The following is a 20269-nucleotide window of genomic DNA, read 5'->3' on the forward strand; positions in this document are numbered from 1 at the left end:
CGCTTCAGGTTACAAACGCTTCAGGTTACAGACTCCGCTAACCCAGAAATAGTACCTCAGGTTAAGAACTTTGCTTCAGGATGAGAACAGAAATCGTGCGGTGACAGCAGGAGGCCCCATTACCTAAAGTGGTACCTCAGGTTAAGAACAGTTTCAGGTTAAGAATCATAGAATCATAGAGTTGGAAGAGACCACAAGGGCCATCGAGTCCAACCCCCTGCCAAGCAGGAAACACCATCAGAGCACTCCTGACATATGGTTGTCAAGCCTCTGCTTAAAGACCTCCAAAGAAGGAGACTCCACCACACTCCTTGGCAGCAAATTCCACTGTTGAACAGCTCTTACTGTCAGGAAATTCTTCCTAATGTTTAGGTGGAATCTTCTTTCTTGTAGTTTGGATCCATTGCTCCGTGTCCGCTTCTCTGGAGCAGCAGAAAACAGCCTTTCTCCCTCCTCTATGTGACATCCTTTTATATATTTGAACATGGCTATCATATCACCCCTTAACCTCCTCTTCTCCAGGCTAAACATGCCCAGCTCCCTTAGCCGTTCCTCATAAGGCATCATTTCCAGGCCTTTGACCATTTTGGTTGCCCTCCTCTGGACACGTTCCAGTTTGTCAGTGTCCTTCTTGAACTGTGGTGAATGGACCTCCAGAACGAATTAAAGTCTTAACCTGAGGTACCACTGCATTTTAAACACTCAACCATGGGTAGGCAAACTAAGGCCTGGGAGCTGGAGTCGGCCCAATCACCTTCTCAATCTGGCCCACAGATGGTCCGGGAATCAGCGTGCTTTTACATGAGTAGAATGTGCCCTTTTATTTAAAATGCATCTCTGAGTTATTTGTGGGGCATAGGAATTCATTCATTCCCCCGATAGATATAGATAGATAGATAGATAGATAGATGCTGAAAAAGTTTGCTGAGCCCTGCGAGTCAAGACCAATTGGCCCAATACTGAGTTCTTCTCAGAAGAACAACCCAGCTGATTGGCTGAGCTACTTATTCTCTGGGGCTTTTATGGGTGCATCATCGCTAGCCCCAAATATTGCAGAGTGTGTACACATTTAATATCTCAGTCAGCCCTGAACTAGATGCGGCATGAAGTCCTGTGCATATTCAACCCCTGACTTCCTTTTTAAAAAAACCAAAAGCTGCAGCAGGAGACTTGGAAGCTATGGGTGCCATCTGTTCCATTTCCCTCACTCTGCACAAAAGCCTAGGAAGAAAAACTGTCCGTTCTTGTATCTCTTTTCTGCTTCTTACGCCCTCGTAACACCACACTTAACAGCCCCTGCTAGCCAGAGAACTTTAATGCCTTGCGCATGAACTTTGTGGGGAAAGCTGATATAATAACATCCAGCTTCCCCAATGCATGTGGTAAGAATTATTTATGTTTCCGTAAGACGGCTGCTGTTGAACATTCCTTCCCTGAATGAGAACGGCCTTGGACCTGAATGGTCTGGCCACAGGAAGCATTTGCAGGCTGAAATCACGGGGCCTTCAAGGCTTCAACAACCCCCAACTTCAAATAACATCCTTTTTCGGCCAGAAAAAGGCCCACGGGGTCATGCAGGGCTGTCAAAAACAGCCTGGGTTTGTGGAAGCACGAGCACTTCCATGATCTCTGGCTGCTTTCAAATGCTTCAGTTACTGTGCTGGGACAAGGGGCAAATCTCTCCCCTAGCTGGGCGTGCTGCCAACCCCACCACCACCAGTGGCAGGGAAGGTGGGGTGCCTTTGGGGCACTGCCTCGGGGGGTTCTGATGCCCAGGGCAGCTGCTTCACCTCACCTCATGGTCTGGGACCCTCTTGCCCCAAGGTATCCCTGCAATATGGTATCCCTTCTGTTATGTACTGAAGTTCTCACCCTGGGCCAGCAGGGGGATACTTTAGATAGTTCAGGTCCAGATATGCAAATAAGGGATCGAAAGTGACGTTCAGTGATTGGATAGTTACAGAAAGTTGTTACAGTTACGTTGTACTGGAGCTCTATATAAGCAGGCTGACTGAAGCCTTCAGTTCAGTGCTGTTCTGGCCTGTGAATAAACAAGAGCTGTTTGAAGAATCACTGTGTTGTCTAATATGTTCACCACAACTTAACACTAAGCAACAGCAGGCTTTGCCGGAAGTCACTGTGCAAACCATTGGGAATTACTGTACATACTCGAGTATAAGCCTACTTTTTCAGCACATTTTTTATGCTGAAAAAGCCCCCCTCGGCTTATACTTGAGTGAGGGTCCTTTGGGCTGCTGCTCCTTCCTCCTCTGCCGCCTTTGCCGCTGTTGGTGGTGGCAGCGGCAGAGGAACGAGCAGCCCAAAAGCAGCCCTTTCAGGCTGTTCCTTCCTCCTCCACCACCTTTGTCGCTGTTGGCGGCAGAGGAATGAGCAGCCCAAAAGCAGCTCTTTCGGGCTGCTTGTTCTTCCTCCGCCGCTGCCGCCACCAGCCTCTGCCTCTCGGTAGCAGCCTAGGTAGGCAGGAGGACAGAGGGGCTGGAGGGGAGAGAGAAGCCCCCTCTGCCGTGTGTGCATGTGTGCGCACACACACGCACCCCGGCCCACCAGGAGGTTTGTGGTGTGGTGAACCGGCTTATACTCGAGTCAATAAGTTTTCCCAGTTTTTTGTGGTAAAATTACCATATTTTCGCTCCATAAGGTGCACCTGACCATAAGGCACACCTGACCATAAGGCGCACCTAGTTTTTAGAGGGGGAATTCAAGAAAAACAATATTATTTAAAGGGAGCACTGAGCAGAGCCTGTATGCATCCCAGGCTCTGCTCAGCGCTCCCTTTCATGAGCAGCGTGGAGTGTTTGTGTGGCTCTTGGGGGCTTTTTCCGCCTGCCTCCCCCCCCCCCCTGCATTCGCTCCATAAGATGCACACGCATTTCCCTTTACTTTTTAGGAGGGGAAAAGTGTGTCTTATGGAGCGAAAAATACGGTAGGTGCCTCGGCTTATATTTGGGTCGGCTTATACCCAAGTATATACAGTATGTTCACATGCGGCGGGGGTGTAAATATGTACTTTTTTTCTGGCGAAGGGTGTTAACAGAAATCACTGGGTTCAAGCTGACCGAAAGTCCAGAGGTAACATTATTACCAATTTACGATGGGGTGGAAGGTTCGCAGGCTATGAAGGACTCGCTCACAAATTTATGGACAGCTGTGCGAATTATGATAGCTAGGAAGTGGAAGGGGCAAGCAGAATATAAAATGGAAGAATGGTATAAAGAGGTGTGGTGTGCAGCTATTAATGATAAATCAATATGTGCCATTAAGGGAACACACAGGAGAAATGATTTTGAGGAGATATAGAAGGTGTTTGTAGCATTAGTACTGTTAAAACGGAAAGGGCTCCAACCATCGCAAGAGGTGTTGAAATGTTGGGAGGTAGGACAGTAACAATGGAATGGTCTTGGTGGTGGGGTGCACATTTTTACAGCCATACCTCGGGTTACAGATGCTTCAGGTTGCGTTTTTTCAGCTTACGGACCGCCAAAACCCGGAAGTACCAGAATGGGTTACTTCCGGGGTTTGGCAGTCGCACATGCGCAGAAGCGCTAAATCGCCTTTGCGCATGCGCAGAAGCACTGAATCACGACCTGTGCAGGTGTGCCGCTGCAGGTTCCGGATGCTGCAGGTTGCAGACATGCATCCCGCATGGATCACGTTTGCAACCCGAGCATCCACTATATTCTTATTTATTTATGATTATTACTTTGTCAAAATATAATCGTAATCATAGAAAAGAAAATTAATCCAATTTTTTTTAAAAGTCTGTCAAAAAAAGTAGGGGTTATATAGCCATGAGGAATCCAGGAGGCTTGGGGTAGGTGTGGGGGGGACCCTGCCTGTCAGATAAGGTGGGTACCCCATCTATCTATCTATCTATCTATCGATTGATTGACTGATTGATTGATTGATTGATTGAGAAATTGCTGGCATTAAAGTTTGGAGCACACTCTTGTAGATATTCTGCCTTTGTCTTCCTTTGTGAATGATTTTTTGGGGGGAAAAAGAAAAAAGAAAATAAAAAGTGGATTTCTCCCGCCCCCCACTCTCTTTTACTTAGACCGCTCCAAGAGCCTGGTGATGGGGGACCCCCCTGGGCTGCCCTGCCGGCCTCCCTCCCCCTGCCGACAAGAGCCGGCGCTGAAACGTGGCTGGCTGAAGAAGCAGAGAAGCATCATGAAGAACTGGCAGCAGCGCTGGTTCGTCCTTCGTGGCGACCAGCTCCTGTACTATAAGAACGAGGATGAGGTCAAGCCACAGGTAAGGTGCCTCTGGGCTGGAATTGAGAAAAAGTAGCCAGCAATCTGGTGGGTCTCTTGTCTGTGGTTGTGTGCCTGTGTTCTGCTTTAACTGTCTACATATAGGGTATTCTCTTGCACATCTGGCTGTGTCTGTTCTGTCCAAAGGCTTCTTTGGCGATCACTCATAGCCAAGTAAGATTGTCTTCCAAAACAGGATTTTAGGAGTGAGTCTGTAAGTTACTGTGGAGGCCAATTCTGGATTCACACATCCTTCCACAGTGGGGACATAGGTTTCTGGGCAGGAGTTGATCACAGTGTGGATTTGCCAAGCGTGCCTTCCTCTTAGCACGTTTCTCCCTTGCGTCCTGAGTTCCAGCGTCTTCAAAGCCCATGACATCTTTGGTAAAGGCTGTTCTCCAATTGGAGCACTCGCAGTCCAGTGTTTCCCAGTTGTCGGTGTTTATACTACTTTTTTTTTTTTTAGATTTGCCTTGAGAGAGTCTTTAAACCTCTTTTGTTGACCACCAGCATAACGCTTTCTATTTCTGAGTTCGGAATAGAGTAGTTGCTTTGGAAGACAATCCTCATGCATCTGCACAACATGACCAGTCCAACGAAGTTGATGTTGAGGAATCATTGCTTCGACAGAGGCGTAACGTTGGCAGCACACATGTTGTGGACAAAGGGCCAACAATGGGCACTAGGACTGGGCAATATATCAATATATAGTCCAAAACCAGTTTGCAGTCCATATTGTGGTATCAGTTTTATAACTTTTGACCTGGCAAAAATCATGATGAATGTGTGTGCCATGCAAAAATCATGATGAAGGGAAAACCGTGAAGCCAGCCAACGCCACTACATATCTCCATTCTTATTTCAGACACCGTGATATATGGGTACATCACAATGTTTAAGGTAAAGGTAAAGGGACCCCTGACCATTAGGTCCAGTCGTGGCCGACTCTGGGGTTGCGGCACTCATCTCTCTTTATTGGCCAAGGGAGCCGGCGTACAGCTTCCGGTTCATGTGGCCAGCATGACTAAGCCGCTTCTGGCGAACCAGAGCAGCACACGGAAACGCCGTTTACCTTCTTGCCGGAGCGGTACTTATTTATCTACTTGCACTGGCGTGCTTTTGAACTGCTAGGTTGGCAGGAGCTGGGACTGAGCAACGGGAGCTCACCCCATCGCAGGATTCGAACCGCCGACCTTCTGATCAGCAAGTCCTAGGCTCTGTGGTTTAACCCACAACGCCACCCGCGTCCCTAACCACAATGTTTAGCTGGTGATATATCCCTAGCTAACAGGACCAGTGGTCAGGGATGATGGGAATTGTAGTCTCAAAACATCTGGAGGGCCGGAGCTTGCCTATGCTTGCTGTTTACCTTCCACATTTACATTTCAAATGTCTACTTCCCTTCTGTTCCCTGACTTTTCTCTCTTTTTTCTGCCAATTTCAGGGGTTCGTCCCTTTGCAAGGCAATCAGGTGAATGAAGTGGTCCCCAATCCTGAGGAGCCAGGGAAGTACCTCTTTGAAATTTCTGCAGGTAGGACTGCCTTTCGGTCTCCTTTGTCTTGGTTGTATGGTTCCGATTTGATGAGCGGAGCAGGGAAGTGGTGTAACTCCATGGTGGGGCATTTTAATTTTTAATTCTGATAGGAAATGCTCTGCAGGGGTTGAGGGGACAAAAAAAAGCTGGGGCTAAGGAAGGTCAAGGACATGGGTGGCGCTGTGGGTTAAACCACAGAGCCTAAGGCTTGCCAATCAGAAGGTCGGCGGTTCGAATCCCCGCAATGGGGTGAGCCAGGACAGGACCCTGCAGCACCCCACTTGTCAGTCTTTTCTAGGATGATGAGGTTCGGTCAATCAACCAGCCACAAACCCACCTAACGGTTACCTCATTCAACCCACATTTTACCAGTTTCTTCTCAAGAATACCATGGGGGACTTTGTCAAAAGCCTTACTGAAATCAAGGTAATGGGGAGCACAATTTATCACGGGGGAGCACAATTTATCACGGGGGAGCACATTAGCATCCAAATAGGGACACAGGTGGCGCTGTGGGTTAAACCACAGAGCCTAGGACTTGAGGATCAGAAGGTTGGCGGTTTGAATCCCTGCGACGGGGTGAGCTCCCGTTACTCGGTCCCTGCTCCTGCCAACCTAGCAGTTCAAAAGCATGTCAAAGTGCAAGTAGATAAATAGGTACCACTCCGGCGGGAAGGTAAACGGCGTTTCTGTGCACTCTGGTTTCCGTCACGGTGTCCCGTTGCACTAGAAGCGGTTTAGTCATGCTGGCCACAGGACCCAGAAAGCTGTCTGTGGACAAACGCCTGCTCCCTCAGTCTGAAAGCGAGATGAGCACCACAACCCCATAGTCGCCTTTGACTGGACTTAACCGTCCAGGGGTCCTTTACCTTTACCTTTACCTATGAGATGTTTTAAACTACACCTTCCATCAGCCTAAGCCTGTTGTAGTTCAAAACACCCAGGAGACACCAAATTGACAGTGGCTGTCTTAAACATGGTTCCTGTTTTTGCTTGGATTATCTTAGGCCTACACCCTGGAGGAACTTGCTGTTTTGTAGCTACTCTTTAGCTGTCAGCAGGTTTCGAACAACAACTGTTGCGCTTGTTTTGATTCCGAACACCAGCATGCTCTCTGCAAGAAGAGTCCGAGGACTCAGCTACCTTAGTCAAAATGCAGCGTTATACAGCACCAGACGGATGAACTCACAACTCAATGACATTTTCAATTTACAACAGTTTTTTTTGCAGAGTGTTTTTTAATAGCTTCATAGATCTAGCCACACATGCACATCCATACAGGTTCATGCGAGAGTCAGTATGGCTATGCTTAAACTAAGTATGTTATGTACTGAAGTTCTCACCCTGGGCCAGCAGGGGGATACTGTAGATAGTTATGCAAATATGGGGTCGAAAGTGACATTCAGTGATTGGATAGTTTTAGAAAATTGTTACAGTTATGTTGTACTGGAGCTCTATATAAGCAGGCTGACTGAACCCTTCAGTTCAGTGCTGTTCTGGCCTGTGAATAAACAAGAGCTGTTTGAAGAATCACTGTGTCGTCTGATATGTTCACCCACAACTTAACAAAGTATATACAGTGGTACCTCGGGTTAAGTACTTAATTCGTTCCCGAGGTCCGTTCTTAACCTGAAACTGTTCTTAACCTGAAGCACCACTTTAGCTAATCGGGCCTCCTGCTGCCGCCATGCCGCCGGAGCACGATTTCTGTTCTCATCATGAAGCAAAATTCTTAACCTGAAGCACTATTTCTGGGTTAGCGGAGTCTGTAACCTGAAGCGTATATAACCTGAGGTACCACTGTAAAAGCAAGGACCGGAAGCCAAAATTGTGACAGCAGGGACAACAAGCAAGTTAACAAACCATGCAGGAATAAGCCAGAGTTCAGGAAGACCATGGGGTTCAAGGAAGGATCAGCTGGAACTCAAAAGCCCTGTGTACTCCTGTCTGCCCCAAAGGCTCCAATAACCAGTCAGTTCATGCAGTTACTTCACTGAGAAAGCCACTGCCTGAACATTGGTGGTTCACCACATGGGGGAACTGAGCACATAGCTATAGTCCAAGACAGCACTTTGATACTGGAATGTCCTCCATGTTTGAAAATGTTACATGCTCCTGTACAGTGGTACCTTGGTTCTCAAACTTAATCCATTCCGGAAGTCCGTTCCAAAACCAAAGCGTTCCAGAACCAAGGGGCGCTTTCCCATAGAAAGTAATGCAAAATGGATTAATCTGTTCCAGACTTTTAAAAACAACCCCTAAAACGGCACTTTAACATGGATTTTACTATCTAACGAGACCATTGATCCATAAAATGAAAGCGATAAACAATGTACTGCAGTCACACAATCAATCAATCAATCAGCAGCTGAACTGGGTTCCACACTGTCACAAAAACAAAACAAAAAGAGCCACAACAACGCAAAATAAATAGCAAAAACAGACAGACCTCAGCGTAGCACTCAAAACGGAAGCGTAATTCTCAACACGGAGCAGATTCTGCTTCCAAAAAAAGTTCGCAACCGGAACACTTACTTCTGGGTTTGCAGTGTTTGGGTTCCAAGTTATTTAAGGCATTTGAGAACCAAGGTACCACTGTAGTTATCTCATAGCTGACCACAGAACTGCAGGGCTTTCTATTCTTATTGCAAAAAGGAACCTGTGTTTACAGGCTTGGCTCCACACCTCGGTGCCCCCAAATGTAATTTTTTATCACCCTGGTAGGTAGGGGTGGTTGTGGTAGTTGTTTTAGTGTTTCTTTTTCAGGAATATAGCAAGGTATTTTGAGTGGCAGTCGCCTAGCATTTTGCAGCTATGGCCCTCCTCACAGGTAAAGGTAAAGGGACCCCTGACCATTAGGTCCAGTCGTGGCTGACTCTGGGGTTGCGGCGCTCATCTCGCTTTTTTCACCAAGGGAGCTGGCGTACAGCTTCCGGGTCATGTGGCCAGCATGACTAAGCCGCTTCTGGTGAACCAGAGCAGCACACGGAAACGCCATTTACCTTCCCGCCGGAACGGTACCTATTTATCTACTTTCACTTTGACGTGCTTTTGAACTGCTAGGTTGGCAGGAGCAGGGACCGAGCAACAGGAGCTCACCCCGTCGTGGGGATTCAAACCGCCGACCTTTTGATCAGCAAGTCCTAGGCTCTGTGGTTTAACCCACAGTGCCACCCGCATCCCTCACATTTACCAGCTGCCAAATCTCACTGGGGCAAATGGATTTACTTGGAAGCAAGCTTTGAGCTTATTAAGGTTGAACTAAGTATGATAACCGCCAGCAATTAGCCCTTACTACTTTTCCGTTGGACCACCACCCTGTTGTCCCTTTCCTCACAGGCCTGTTTGCAGGGTGTGCAAGAGAACCAGACAATAATTTCAAGGGTTTTTTGTTTTTTTTTAAGAGATGTGCTGAGCTCTGATAGAGCATTCTCACGCCGCTCCCATTACTGAACAGGCGCTGTGATCACATTTGCATCGCACAGTAATTTGCTTCCATTATTCTCCTGCTTGAGCTCCCGAGAGTTTAATTGACTCAAGTGAGCTGTGGCTTACTTGACAGCGCGAGCCCCGGGGCGTCATCAGGGATAATTGGGGGGTGTAAGTTCCGGGGTACTTACTTGTGCACATGATAAAGTGTTCCACTCACGGTGGCAGCGACCAAATGATTACGGTGGAGCTGCCATTAAATGCTTCAATTACTAGCTAACATTTGCACCTAGGTTTAATTAACTGCACTGGCGAATAAGCTTGACTCGGCTTCCTGAATTAGGTTACAACCACCAATGTTCGCTGCAGCCCAAGTACTGTAACAATATAGAGTGCTTCTGAATGGGTGCAGGGTTTTGGTGTTTTTTATGGCATCAGTGCTCAGCATAGATGCGAGGGGTTTTTTGGCATCAAAATGATAGTTCACTCCACACAAACACCCTTTAATCCAGATTTTCCTTCTCTGGTGAAATTTTTTTTAAAAAAACCCCAACCTATTGCCAGAAACCTTTTGACAGCATCATTCTCTCCCCCCAAAAGCACCTCAGCTCTGTCCCCATTTCCCCCTGCTGTCATTTACATGTGATAAGGAGGGCTTGGGGGCGGGAGAGGGGAAGGCAGTTGCGTGGTGAGTTTCTCCCCCCCCCCCCCCGTGGAAATAATGACACATGACACGATTATTACGGTTAATGGGCTAAAAAAGGCCACAACTTTATTGGGTACAGGTGATGACTGGTATTGGCTTAGGCACTGGTCCTAACCTACTATATCCGACTTCAGCCCGTCCGCTTGAAGTCCGGGAAGGGTTAACCACCAGTAGGGGGAGTCCTGCTGATGCACATCAACTAGGACTCTCCCGGGGGTCACCGTTAGGGGGCGTGCCTTAGGCCCTCACCTCCCCAGGCTTTGGACAGGGCCACACCCCCCAGAATCCATTAACAGACTACCCTTCAATATGTGGGGCAGGTGATGGCGCTACCTCCCCTCTTCCATCTACAGAACAATACCAATGCCTAATCACCATTACCAAGAAAGTTGTGATGATTTGCTACGAGGTAGGCGAAAACCAAGGGACATGGGTGGCGCTGTGGGTTAAACCACAGGGCCTCGGACTTGCCGATCAGAAGGTTGGCAGTTCGAATCCCCGTGACGGGGTGAGCTCCCGTTGCTCGGTCCCTGCTCCTGCCAACCTAGCAGTTCAAAAGCATGTCAAAGCGCAAGTAGATAAATAGGTACCACTCTGGCGGGAAGGTAAACGGCATTTCCGTGCGCTGCTCTGGTTCACCAGAAGCGGCTTAGTCATGCTGGCCACATGACCCAGAAGCTGTACGCCAGCTCCCTCGGCCAATAAAGCGAAATGAGCTCCACAACCCCAGAGTCTGCCACAACTGGACCTAATGGTCAGGGGTCCCTTTACCTTTACGTAGGCGAAAACCAAGTGGCTGGTGCCAATTTGCCGAGTGGAAAAATTCCTACCACGCCCAACGGCGACCAACCAAGGTCCATAGCAAGATCAAGGAATGGAAACCTTATAGAGTGGGAGGGTGGGAAAAGCAGGAATGGCTGAAGAGCAGCAAAGAGGGAGATCCCCGGCCGCATCCTGCCTTTATAGGCAGGCCACGCCCCCTGAACCAGCCGAATGGCCTGCCAGGGGGTGACGCGGCTGGGAATCCCCTCAATCGCGCGAGGGCTGGCCTTCACCCCCCGCGTGCGTGAAGCCCGCAACCCCACCACCTCCATAAGGTGGAAGTGGCTTTGGTGTCACAGAATCGTATACCTGTTAGGGACCCCAAGGGTTATCTAGTCCAATCCTCTGCATTGCAGGAATCTTTTGCCCAATGTGGGTCTCGAACCAGACGACCCATAGAGTCCTGTGCTGTACTGACTGAGCTACCTCAAACATCTTTGCAGTTTCTCTTGAAACCGTGTCAAGACAAGGGATGGACTTAGCCCCATGTCTGGAAGTTCTGAGGCTTAGTGCTAATCCCAGGTTTCCAATGAGGCGAAGCCAGAGGTTGACTCAGTCACTGGTGAATGGAAGTCTTTTTGCACATGCCCAGATGCACCCATGCAAAGCAAGATGGATTGCAATGAATGGATGGTTAAATACCCAGCAGAACACTCATTGTTCTCCTCCTGGACTTCACCTTCCATGCACCAGCCTACTTTTGAGACAAGTTTCCCCGCTAGAAGCAGAGGGGGCAGTTCCAAAATAGGATAGATTGAGCTCAGCTTTTCTGCCAACCGCTCTCAGTTGTTGCTGCTGGCCTTACAGGGCAGTAAGTTAGAAGAAAAGGATAGGCAGAGAATGTTTATGGAGCAGGGCATATGGGAATGAGCCCAGTCAGTAAGGGGTTAACAGGAGAAGTGGTTTTTTCTGTTTCCCTATCTCTTCAGGGGCAATGAGAAAGTATCCTTCTGCTTGCACTTTCCCCCTCACTTCCCCGAAAGGAAAAGAGCTCAACGAGAGCTGGAATTTCCAGAAGAGCTCCCTTGGGAGTCAGGTCCCCTGTAGATACAAGCCTGATGAAAATTTGCAGGCACTCAAAATGTCCCTGCCTGCTGCAGAAATGAAAAGCATCTGTCCTCAAGCTTGGAATATACTAAAGTTGTGACATCCCAGGGTGAATTCAGTCACTGGCAGATTGCAGATGAAATGTGTGGGAACAAATGTACATCCTCACACCTTCCTATCAAATTCTTGTCTGACTAAGGAGAGAAAACCTTTTTTACAGTGTCTTATAAAGGTGTGTCTGCATACAAGTAGGCCATATAAGTGCCCTACATATATCTTCAAAAATATTTGCATGTTGTTTTTGTTATTACTTTAGTGGATTGCCAGGACCCGCCTGGTTAAAATGCTATTTTAGCATGGGTTAAAATAAGCAGCCCTAAGTAGTAAGTAGGGAAGCAGGTGGCGCTGTGGGTTAAACCACAGAGCCCAGGACTTGCTGATCAGAAGGTCGGCGGTTCGAATCCCTGCGACGAGGTGAGCTCCCGTTGCTCGGTCCCTGCTCCTGCCAACCTAGCAGTTCGAAAACACGTCAAAGTGCAAGTAGATAAATAGGTACCGCTCTGGCGGGAAGGTAAATGACATTTCTGTGTGCTGCTCTGGTTCACCAGAAGCGGCTTAGTCATGCTGGCCACATGACCCGGAAGCTGTACGCCGGCTCCCTTGGCCAATAAAGCGAGATGAGAGCCGCAACCCCAGAGTTGGTCACGACTGGACCTAATGGTCAGGGTTCCCTTTACCTTTAAGTAGTAAGTGCAATCAGGTGTTGCTCCTAGACATTCTAGCTTTTTAATCCTGGCTAATCAATCCATTTCAGCATGGGAAGACTAGGAAGAATTTTGTCAGCTGTGCAGAGTAGAATAACAACACAAGTTTGGGGTTTGCTTTGTTGACTTGTTCAAAGCTGGCTCAACATTTCGCACAGGGAGGCAATTGTCTCTCTGGCAGTAGATGCTGGGGAGCAGAAGTAGCAGCTCCCCCCCCCTTTTTCCCAAGTACCCCAACCATTCCCCCCTGTCGGAGATCAGAGCTTTGAGTGCATAGGCCATTTACCCCCTAAACTAGCCTGCCCTCAGGGGCACGAGAAGAAGCCATCCTATTGCCAGTGTTGAGTAAGATTTGACACCCCCCATTGTCCCAAACCCCTGGCTTACCTGGCAGCAAATTAGTGTGCCAAGTTCAAAATCCGAGGGTTGATCCACACAAGCAAAGTCCAAAGGTCAGGAAAGGTTCAGGGTCAATCCAAGTAGCCAAGTCTGAAGTCCAGCAGTCAGGATACTGTCAACCCCAAAGCACAGCCCCATGGAGGTTGAGGAGCACCCAAGACAAGGTCCATCAACATGGGCAGCTGAGCAGACGTACTGAGCACGCTCATTGCAGCTTCTGGGCTTGATGAGGCAGGTGACCCTCACCTGTTCTAAGCCTACTCCAGCTGAGGAATCACACACCTCCTCCCAGAACTAGCGAGCCTCACCTGGCCAGCTTTGTCTCCAGCAATACAATGTCTTCAGCCAGTCCTGGCCTTGCTATGCTTACTTCCTGAAGTATTTTGGGGCAGCAGGGGTTGGGGGGAATGCGGAGATAATGTGACGATCAGCCCCTAGAACACAAATCTCTCCTGTCAGGAATTCTCTGGAGCTCTTTTCCACTGTGAATGTAGATGGATATTTCCAAACATATGCCGAGCTGCCATGCTTCTAAGATTAAGGAAGGATATTAGGCCAGTATTTATTTATTTATTTATTTGTTTGTTTGTTTAGACATCTTCAATGAAAGTTCAAAAAATACATAATTATATGTGCACTAAACATGGTGAGGCATCAATAAAAGAGAAAAAAGGAGGAGCGAGAAACAGCACCCGTGTATAAGGGAAAATAAAAGGGGACGGATGGACCCAAAACTGTATACTTTACAAAGTTGTTCTTGTACTTCACCAGATCTTAACCAACTACAGTATTTGTAAGAATTACAGTACAGTGGTACCTCTAGATACGAACAGGACCCGTTCTGGAGCCCCGTTCGCATCTAGAAGCGAACGTAACCCGTGTCCGAACGTCTGTGTGCGCGGGTCACATTTCGGCGCTTCTGCGCATGCGCGCGATGTCATTTTGAGCGTCTGCGCATGCGGCAAAACCCGGAAGTAATGTTACTTCCGGGTTGCCGCGGAGCGCAACTCGAACACGCTCATCTTGAAGCACATTCAACCCGAGGTATGACTGTATTACAGTATTTGTAAAAATGGATTCCAAATATCATTGAATTTGTCCATGGCAAGTCTGCATTTATATGCAAGTTGCTCATACATTGCAAGTTTGTATAAATCTTCAATCCAATCATAGAAGGGAGCCGCATTTTTATTTTTCCAATTCATCAGTATCAGTCTTTTTGCTATGGTAAGGGTGCGGAGTGTCCATTCATAGTCCTTTTGTAAGGTTCCATGTGCTGGATATATAATTCAAGAGTTCTGAGGTTGACATTAATCACTATACATCAAATGAAGCACTATATACCAGTATTTATACCAGGGAAGAGTAGAAGTTACGTTCTGTATGCAGATGGTAACGGAAGTGTGTCTTCTTTCCAGGTGGCACAGCAGGTCGGGATAAGGTGCCCATCCACCATGAAGCCTTCTTGTTCATGGCTAGCTCCCAGAATGATATGGAAGATTGGGTGAAAGCTATACGGCGGGTAATATGGACACCATTCACTGGAGGTATGATTCACAGCTCTCATTCACAAAACCTAAATCCCTTTCTCTCAAGGTAATGTAGCAAATTGGTCTGAACCTCAACATCAAAAAAAAAAAACGAAGATCATGGCCACTGGGCCCATCACCTCCTGGCAAATAGAAGGGGAAGGAATGGAGGCAGTGAAAGATTTTACTTTCTTCGGCTCCATGACCACTGCAGATGGTGACAGCAGCCACGAAATTAAAAGACGCCTGCTTCTTGGGAGAAAAGCGATGACAATCTTAGACAGCATCTTAAAAAGTAGAGACATCACCTTGCCAACAAAGGTCCGTAAAGTTAAAGCTATGGTTTTCCCAGTAGTGATGTATGGAAGTGACAGCTGGACCATAAATAAGGCTGATCGCCAAAGAATTGATGCTTTTGAATTCTGGTGCTGGAGGAGACTCTTGAGAGTCCCATGGACTGCAAGAAGATCAACCCTATCCATTCTGAGGGAAATCAGCCCTGAGTGCTCACTGGAAGGACAGATCCTGAAGCTGTGGCTCCAATATTTTGGCCACCTCATGAGAAGAGAAGACTCCCTGGAAAAGACCCTGATGTTGGGAAAGATGGAGGGCACAAGGAGAAGGGGACAGCAGAGGACCAAATGGTTGGACAGTGTTCTCGAAGCTACCAGCATGAGTTTGACCAAACTGCAGGAGGCAGTGGAAGACAGGAGTGCCTGGCGTGCTCTGGTCCATGGGGTCACAAAGAGTCGGACACAACTAAATGACTAAACAACAACAAAATGTAGCAAATGGTTATGCAGGGAACACCTCCAACCAACACGTGGCCTCCAACCAAGTCCGAAGGTTCTGTGTTTTGTTGTTCTCATTCTTGGGAAAGTTCATGAAAAGAGCAGGTCTATCGTGCAGGCCTGTGCTATTGGTTTGGCTTGCAGAGGTCTCCTAAAGTGTATTTCTCCATGCAGTTGATACAGTTGGTGTTCACAGCTTTGAGGTGGCAAAAACCTTATCACCTGCTTTATTCCGACCACACCTGGAGTCCTGCATCCATTTCTGACCGCCACAATTTAAGGAGGATTTTGACAAGCTGGAAGGAGTGCTCAGGGGTGACCAAGATGATAAATGGTCAGGAAACCATGCCTTATGAGGAATAGTTGAGGGAGTTGGGTAAAGGTAAAGGGACCCCTGACTGTTAGGTCCAGTCATGGCCGACTCTGGGGTTGTGGTGCTCATCTCGCTTTATTGGTCGAGGGAGCCGGCGTACAGCTTCCGGGTCATGTGGCCAGCATGACTAAGCCGCTTCTGGCAAACCAGAGCAGCACACAGAAACGCCATTTACCTTCCCGCCGGAGCGGTACCTATTTATCTACTTGCACTTTGACGTGCTTTCGAACTGCTAGGTTGGCAGGAGCATGGACCGAGCAACGGGAGCTCACCCCGTTGCGGGGATTCGAACCACCAACCTTCTGATCGACAAGTCCTAGGCTCTGTGGTTTAACCCACAGCACCACACGCGTCTCTGAGGGAGTTGGGTAGGTTTAGCCAAAAAAAGGACACGGAAGGGAGAGACGATAGCCATCTTCAAATATCTAAAGGGTTGTCACATGGAGGATGGAGAAAACTTGTTTTCTCCTGCTCTGGAGGGTAGAACCTGGACCAATGGCTTCAAGTTACAAGAAAGGAGATTTCAACTAAACACCAGGAAGAACTTTCTGGTAGTAAGATCTGCCTGACAGTGGAATGAACTTAGAAGGTGGTGGACTCTTCTTCCTTGGGGACTTTTAAGCAGAGGTTGGATGGCCATCTGTCAGGGATGCTTCAGCTGAGATTCCTGCATTGCAGGGGATTGGATGTGATGACCCTCAGGGTCCCTTCGAATTCTACACTTAGTGCTCTCCAAATGTTTTGAACTACAGATCCCATTATGCCTGCCCATTGGCCATGTTAGTTGGAGCTGATGGTAGCTGCAGTCCAGAATATCTGGAGGGCACCAGTTCGGGAAAGGCCGGATTAGGAAATCTAGGTGCTTACAGCAACTTGCATGGTGAAGAAACTTGCCTTTTCAATCCAGTGGAGTTCTACCCGGTCAGACCTTTGATACTTTCAGCAACTAGGTGATTGTGCCTACTTCTGCTTGATATTTCTGAGCCTCTGAGGCCATGAAGAAACTTTGAGTCAATTTGTGCTTCTCTACATGACCGAGAAGGGACGCGGGTGGTGCTAGGGATGCGGGTGGCATTGTGGGTTAAACCACAGAGCCTAGAACTTGCCAATCAGAAGGTCGGCGGTTCGAATCCCCACGACGGGGTGAGCTCCTGTTGCTCGGTCCCAGCTCCTGCCAACCTAGCAGTTTGAAAGCACGTCAAAGGGCAAGTAGATAAATAGGTACCGCTCCGGTGGGAAGGTAAACGGCGTTTCCGTGCGCTGCTCTGTTTTGCCAGAAGCAGCTTAGTCATGCTGGCCACATGACCCGGAAGCTGTACCCCGGCTCCCTCAGCCAATAAAGCGAGATGAGTGCCGCAACCCCTGAGTCAGCCACGACTGGACCTAATGGTCAGGGGTCCCTTTACCTTTACCTTTACATGACTGAGAAGAACCCTCTGTTGACGGAAGGCATTAAGGTGATGCCTGGCAGGCAGCAGTGCTCAGGCAGCCCAGGAATGTTTCACTGGATGGGACAGACAGCATGGCATGATGCCAACTGCACGCTTCTGGAAGTCATCAAGAAGATCTCTGATAAGACCCTGAATTTCATACTCAGCCCACGGGGGAGACATTTGTTAAAACCTGTGACCCAGACTGAGTTGCTGCTTACCTTGGCTGCAACTGGGAGGAGTGCGGAGAGTGGGCAAGACCCTACCTGCCTTGCCTCCCTTGCCGCTGCATTGGAAGCTAGCGAGCTCCCCGTTTTCATTGGATATTTCAAATGCTTTAGCAACAAGTCATAATTAATGCCGAGCGAGTCGTGGCACTGAGGCCAGATGTGCTGCCGCGATTTAATCCTCTGCAGCCGGAGGGGAGCTGTGAGGCTGCTCTCCGTGTTGCAGCAGAGGCCTTGTGGGCAACAGGGGCTGCCCGGGGACTCAGAATGTGTCTAATGCCTGGAGTCAAGACCTTCCTCCTCTGCCGCTCCTGCGCCATCACGCTGCCAGACTTCTGCTGGATGTTGGGAAGCTGCCATGTGCCCAAGTGTTGTGCCACAACCAGAGGTAAGGTGCAGGGGGAAAGCCGCAGTTGTTTCTCAGATGGCAAAGCTTGCAAGGTCAGGCGGGGGCTCGGAGCTTCTACTGAAGGCTTGCCTTCGCTTGTCGGACTGAAAGCTCCCTTCAATGGAGAATTGAGGGCCAGCATTTTGTACGTGCGGCTCAAACTCACGAGTGAAAGATGGCTGCAGGGTAACGGCGATGTAGGAATCTCCAGCTCTGCGGTGGTCTTGGCCATCAAACCTGGATGAATTCCATGGGTCTTTCTGGGCCTTATTTCTCAAACTCTATTTACTCCTGCGGATGTGGGTAGCGCTGTGGGTTAAACCACAGAGCCTAGGACTTGCTGATCAGAAGGTCGGCGGTTCGAATCCCTGTGACGGGGTGAGCTCCCATTGCTCGGTCCCTGCTCCTGCCAACCTAGCCATTCGAAAGCACGTCAAAGTGCAAGTAGATAAATAGGTACCACTCTGGCAGGAAGGTAAACGGCATTTCCGAGCGCTGCTCTGGTTTGCCAGAAGTGGCTTAGTCCTGCTGGCCACATGACCCGGAAGCTGTACGCCGGCTCCCTCGGCCAATAAAGTGAGATGAGCACCACAACCCCAGAGTCAGCCACGACTGGACCTAATGGTCAGGGGTCCCTTTACCTTTACTATTTACTCCTGCACTGCAAGGAGGTTGGACTAGATGATCCTCAGGGTCCCTTCCAAACTCCACAATTTTATGATTCTAAGCCATTGATCATCAGGCCACCAATATAGGGTTGTTGTGGTTTTTCCCATTGGACTGTAAGGTTTGGGTGCTGAAAGTGCCTGTTCTGCCTGTATGCACATGTTGTGCTGGCTGGTTTTGCGATCAGGATGCCGATACAATTGTGTTTACATGTGACCTGTATTCAGCAGCGCAGCTGAGCCTTAAAGCTGCCCATTCATCCTGCCACACACACACACACAGGAAAGTGTCCCAGTGTAACCAACACACACAAGGAAATATAGAAAGCGAAGAAGTGAGAGCTTGCTGCAAAGAGCATAAATACACAAATGGTCCATTTGATAAGATATCTAGCAGCTTTATACACACACACACACACACACACACACGCCAACACAGGAAAATTTGCCTAGATTAACTATGTACATTTGTATCAGTTGAAAATGTGCTTTCATGAAAGTGCAAATGTGTTACTTTCTGCTCTTTTGAGGGCTTGCCGATGTGCGACTGGCAAACCAGAAAGTGCGTGATGACTTTGTCTCCCTGAACATGTGCGAACCAGAAGCTCTCGCAAGGAATGCAATCCTGCCATCTGGGCCGATGGATGAAACCAACCAACGAATGTATTTTACGTTTTCAGAATTTCGACTCTTGTCTTTGAAGCTGGTGTTGAATTAGGGATTTGTGACGCACTCCAAATATTTTTCCCCCCGTCCTCAACATGTTCAGACTTTGTTCTGCTAGGCATTTATTGAGTAACTTATCCCAGCTGGAGAGAGAACCTTTCTCCCACTCCTACAGTTACAGAATAATTTTGTTTTCTCCACTCAAAGTTATGTCTGCAAGGGCTGTTTAAGAAACAGGCAGCTTGTCTATAGGCATATCTTCTTCCTGCATCAGGTGTGCTGACTTGAGAGCCTGCTTGTCTGTAGGACCTTAGAAGATAGCGATGGAAACCTAGCAAGCCATTTTTATTGCTCTTATACCTAGCCAAACACCTGGCTTCATAAAGAGGGAAGAAACTCCAGAAAATAAGTTAACTGTTTAGTTCCCATCATCAGCATTGCCTTTTCTATGACTGACAAGCAAACTCTTGGATGTATGGTACACATTAAGCTGCCGGATAATGCCCAGAATTGGACACAATAATTCTAGATCAGATGGACCAATGGGCTGGCCTGTTGAAGGCAGCATTTTCCATCTTTGAACACTTTTTGTGGCCTTCTATTTTTCAACCATTTTAGGTGTGGCAGCTATTCTGCACTATGCGAAGCTCCCAGCGGGTGCCCATTTGTGACTGGCATCCGCCACCCCAGAAGTTTGGTGACGTGGGTGGTGCTGTGGGTTAAACCACAGAGCCTAGGACTTGCCGATCAGAAGGTCGGCAGTTCGAATCCCCGCAACGGGGTGAGCTCCCATTGCTTGGACCCTGCTCCTGCCAACCTAGCAGTTCAAAAGCACGTCAAAGTGCAAGTAGATAAATAGGTACCACTCCGGCGGGAAGGTAAACAGTGTTTCCGTGCACTGCTCTGGTTCGCCAGGAGCGGCTTAGTCATGCTGGCCACATGACCCGGAAGCTGTACGCCGGCTCCCTCGGTCAATAGAGTGAGATGAGCGCCGCAACCCCAGAGTCGGTCACGACTGGACTTAATGGCCAGGGGTCCCTTTACCTTTACCTTTTACGCTACTCTATAAATTCTTTGCCAGCTAGTTCCCTGTTCAGAATCCTCTCCACACAACTTTTCTCCCATGGGGTGTTAAATGCATTCTGCATTTAAGTCCCCATAAGAGGAAATTGCCATGGAGAGGAATATTTGGAGCGCAGAAACAGTGGGTGAAGCAAATTTCCC

The 20269-nt window shown here is 48.4% G+C and overlaps 1 protein-coding gene across 2 annotated transcripts in view; it reads left to right on the plus strand.

Annotated features, from left to right (window-relative positions):
* Nucleotides 1-4040: 4040 nt before the first annotated feature.
* Nucleotides 4041-20269, plus strand: part of ARHGAP22 (Rho GTPase activating protein 22) — a 32753-nt gene continuing 16524 nt past the window's right edge. Inside the window, exons 1-3 of one of the 2 annotated variants that reach the window (XM_028728888.2) lie at nucleotides 4041-4275; nucleotides 5719-5806; nucleotides 14395-14523. In XM_028728888.2, the coding sequence (XP_028584721.2) occupies nucleotides 4096-4275; nucleotides 5719-5806; nucleotides 14395-14523 (397 nt within the window). In that variant the 5' untranslated portion in view covers nucleotides 4041-4095. Of the gene's footprint in view, nucleotides 4276-5718; nucleotides 5807-14394; nucleotides 14524-17103; nucleotides 17715-20269 lie in introns of those variants that run through there. The other variant, XM_028728887.2, reaches the window with a different exon arrangement.

The sequence above is a fragment of the Podarcis muralis genome, chromosome 6 (assembly GCF_964188315.1).
Source record: "Podarcis muralis chromosome 6, rPodMur119.hap1.1, whole genome shotgun sequence".
NCBI classification, from domain to species: Eukaryota; Metazoa; Chordata; class Lepidosauria; order Squamata; family Lacertidae; genus Podarcis; species Podarcis muralis.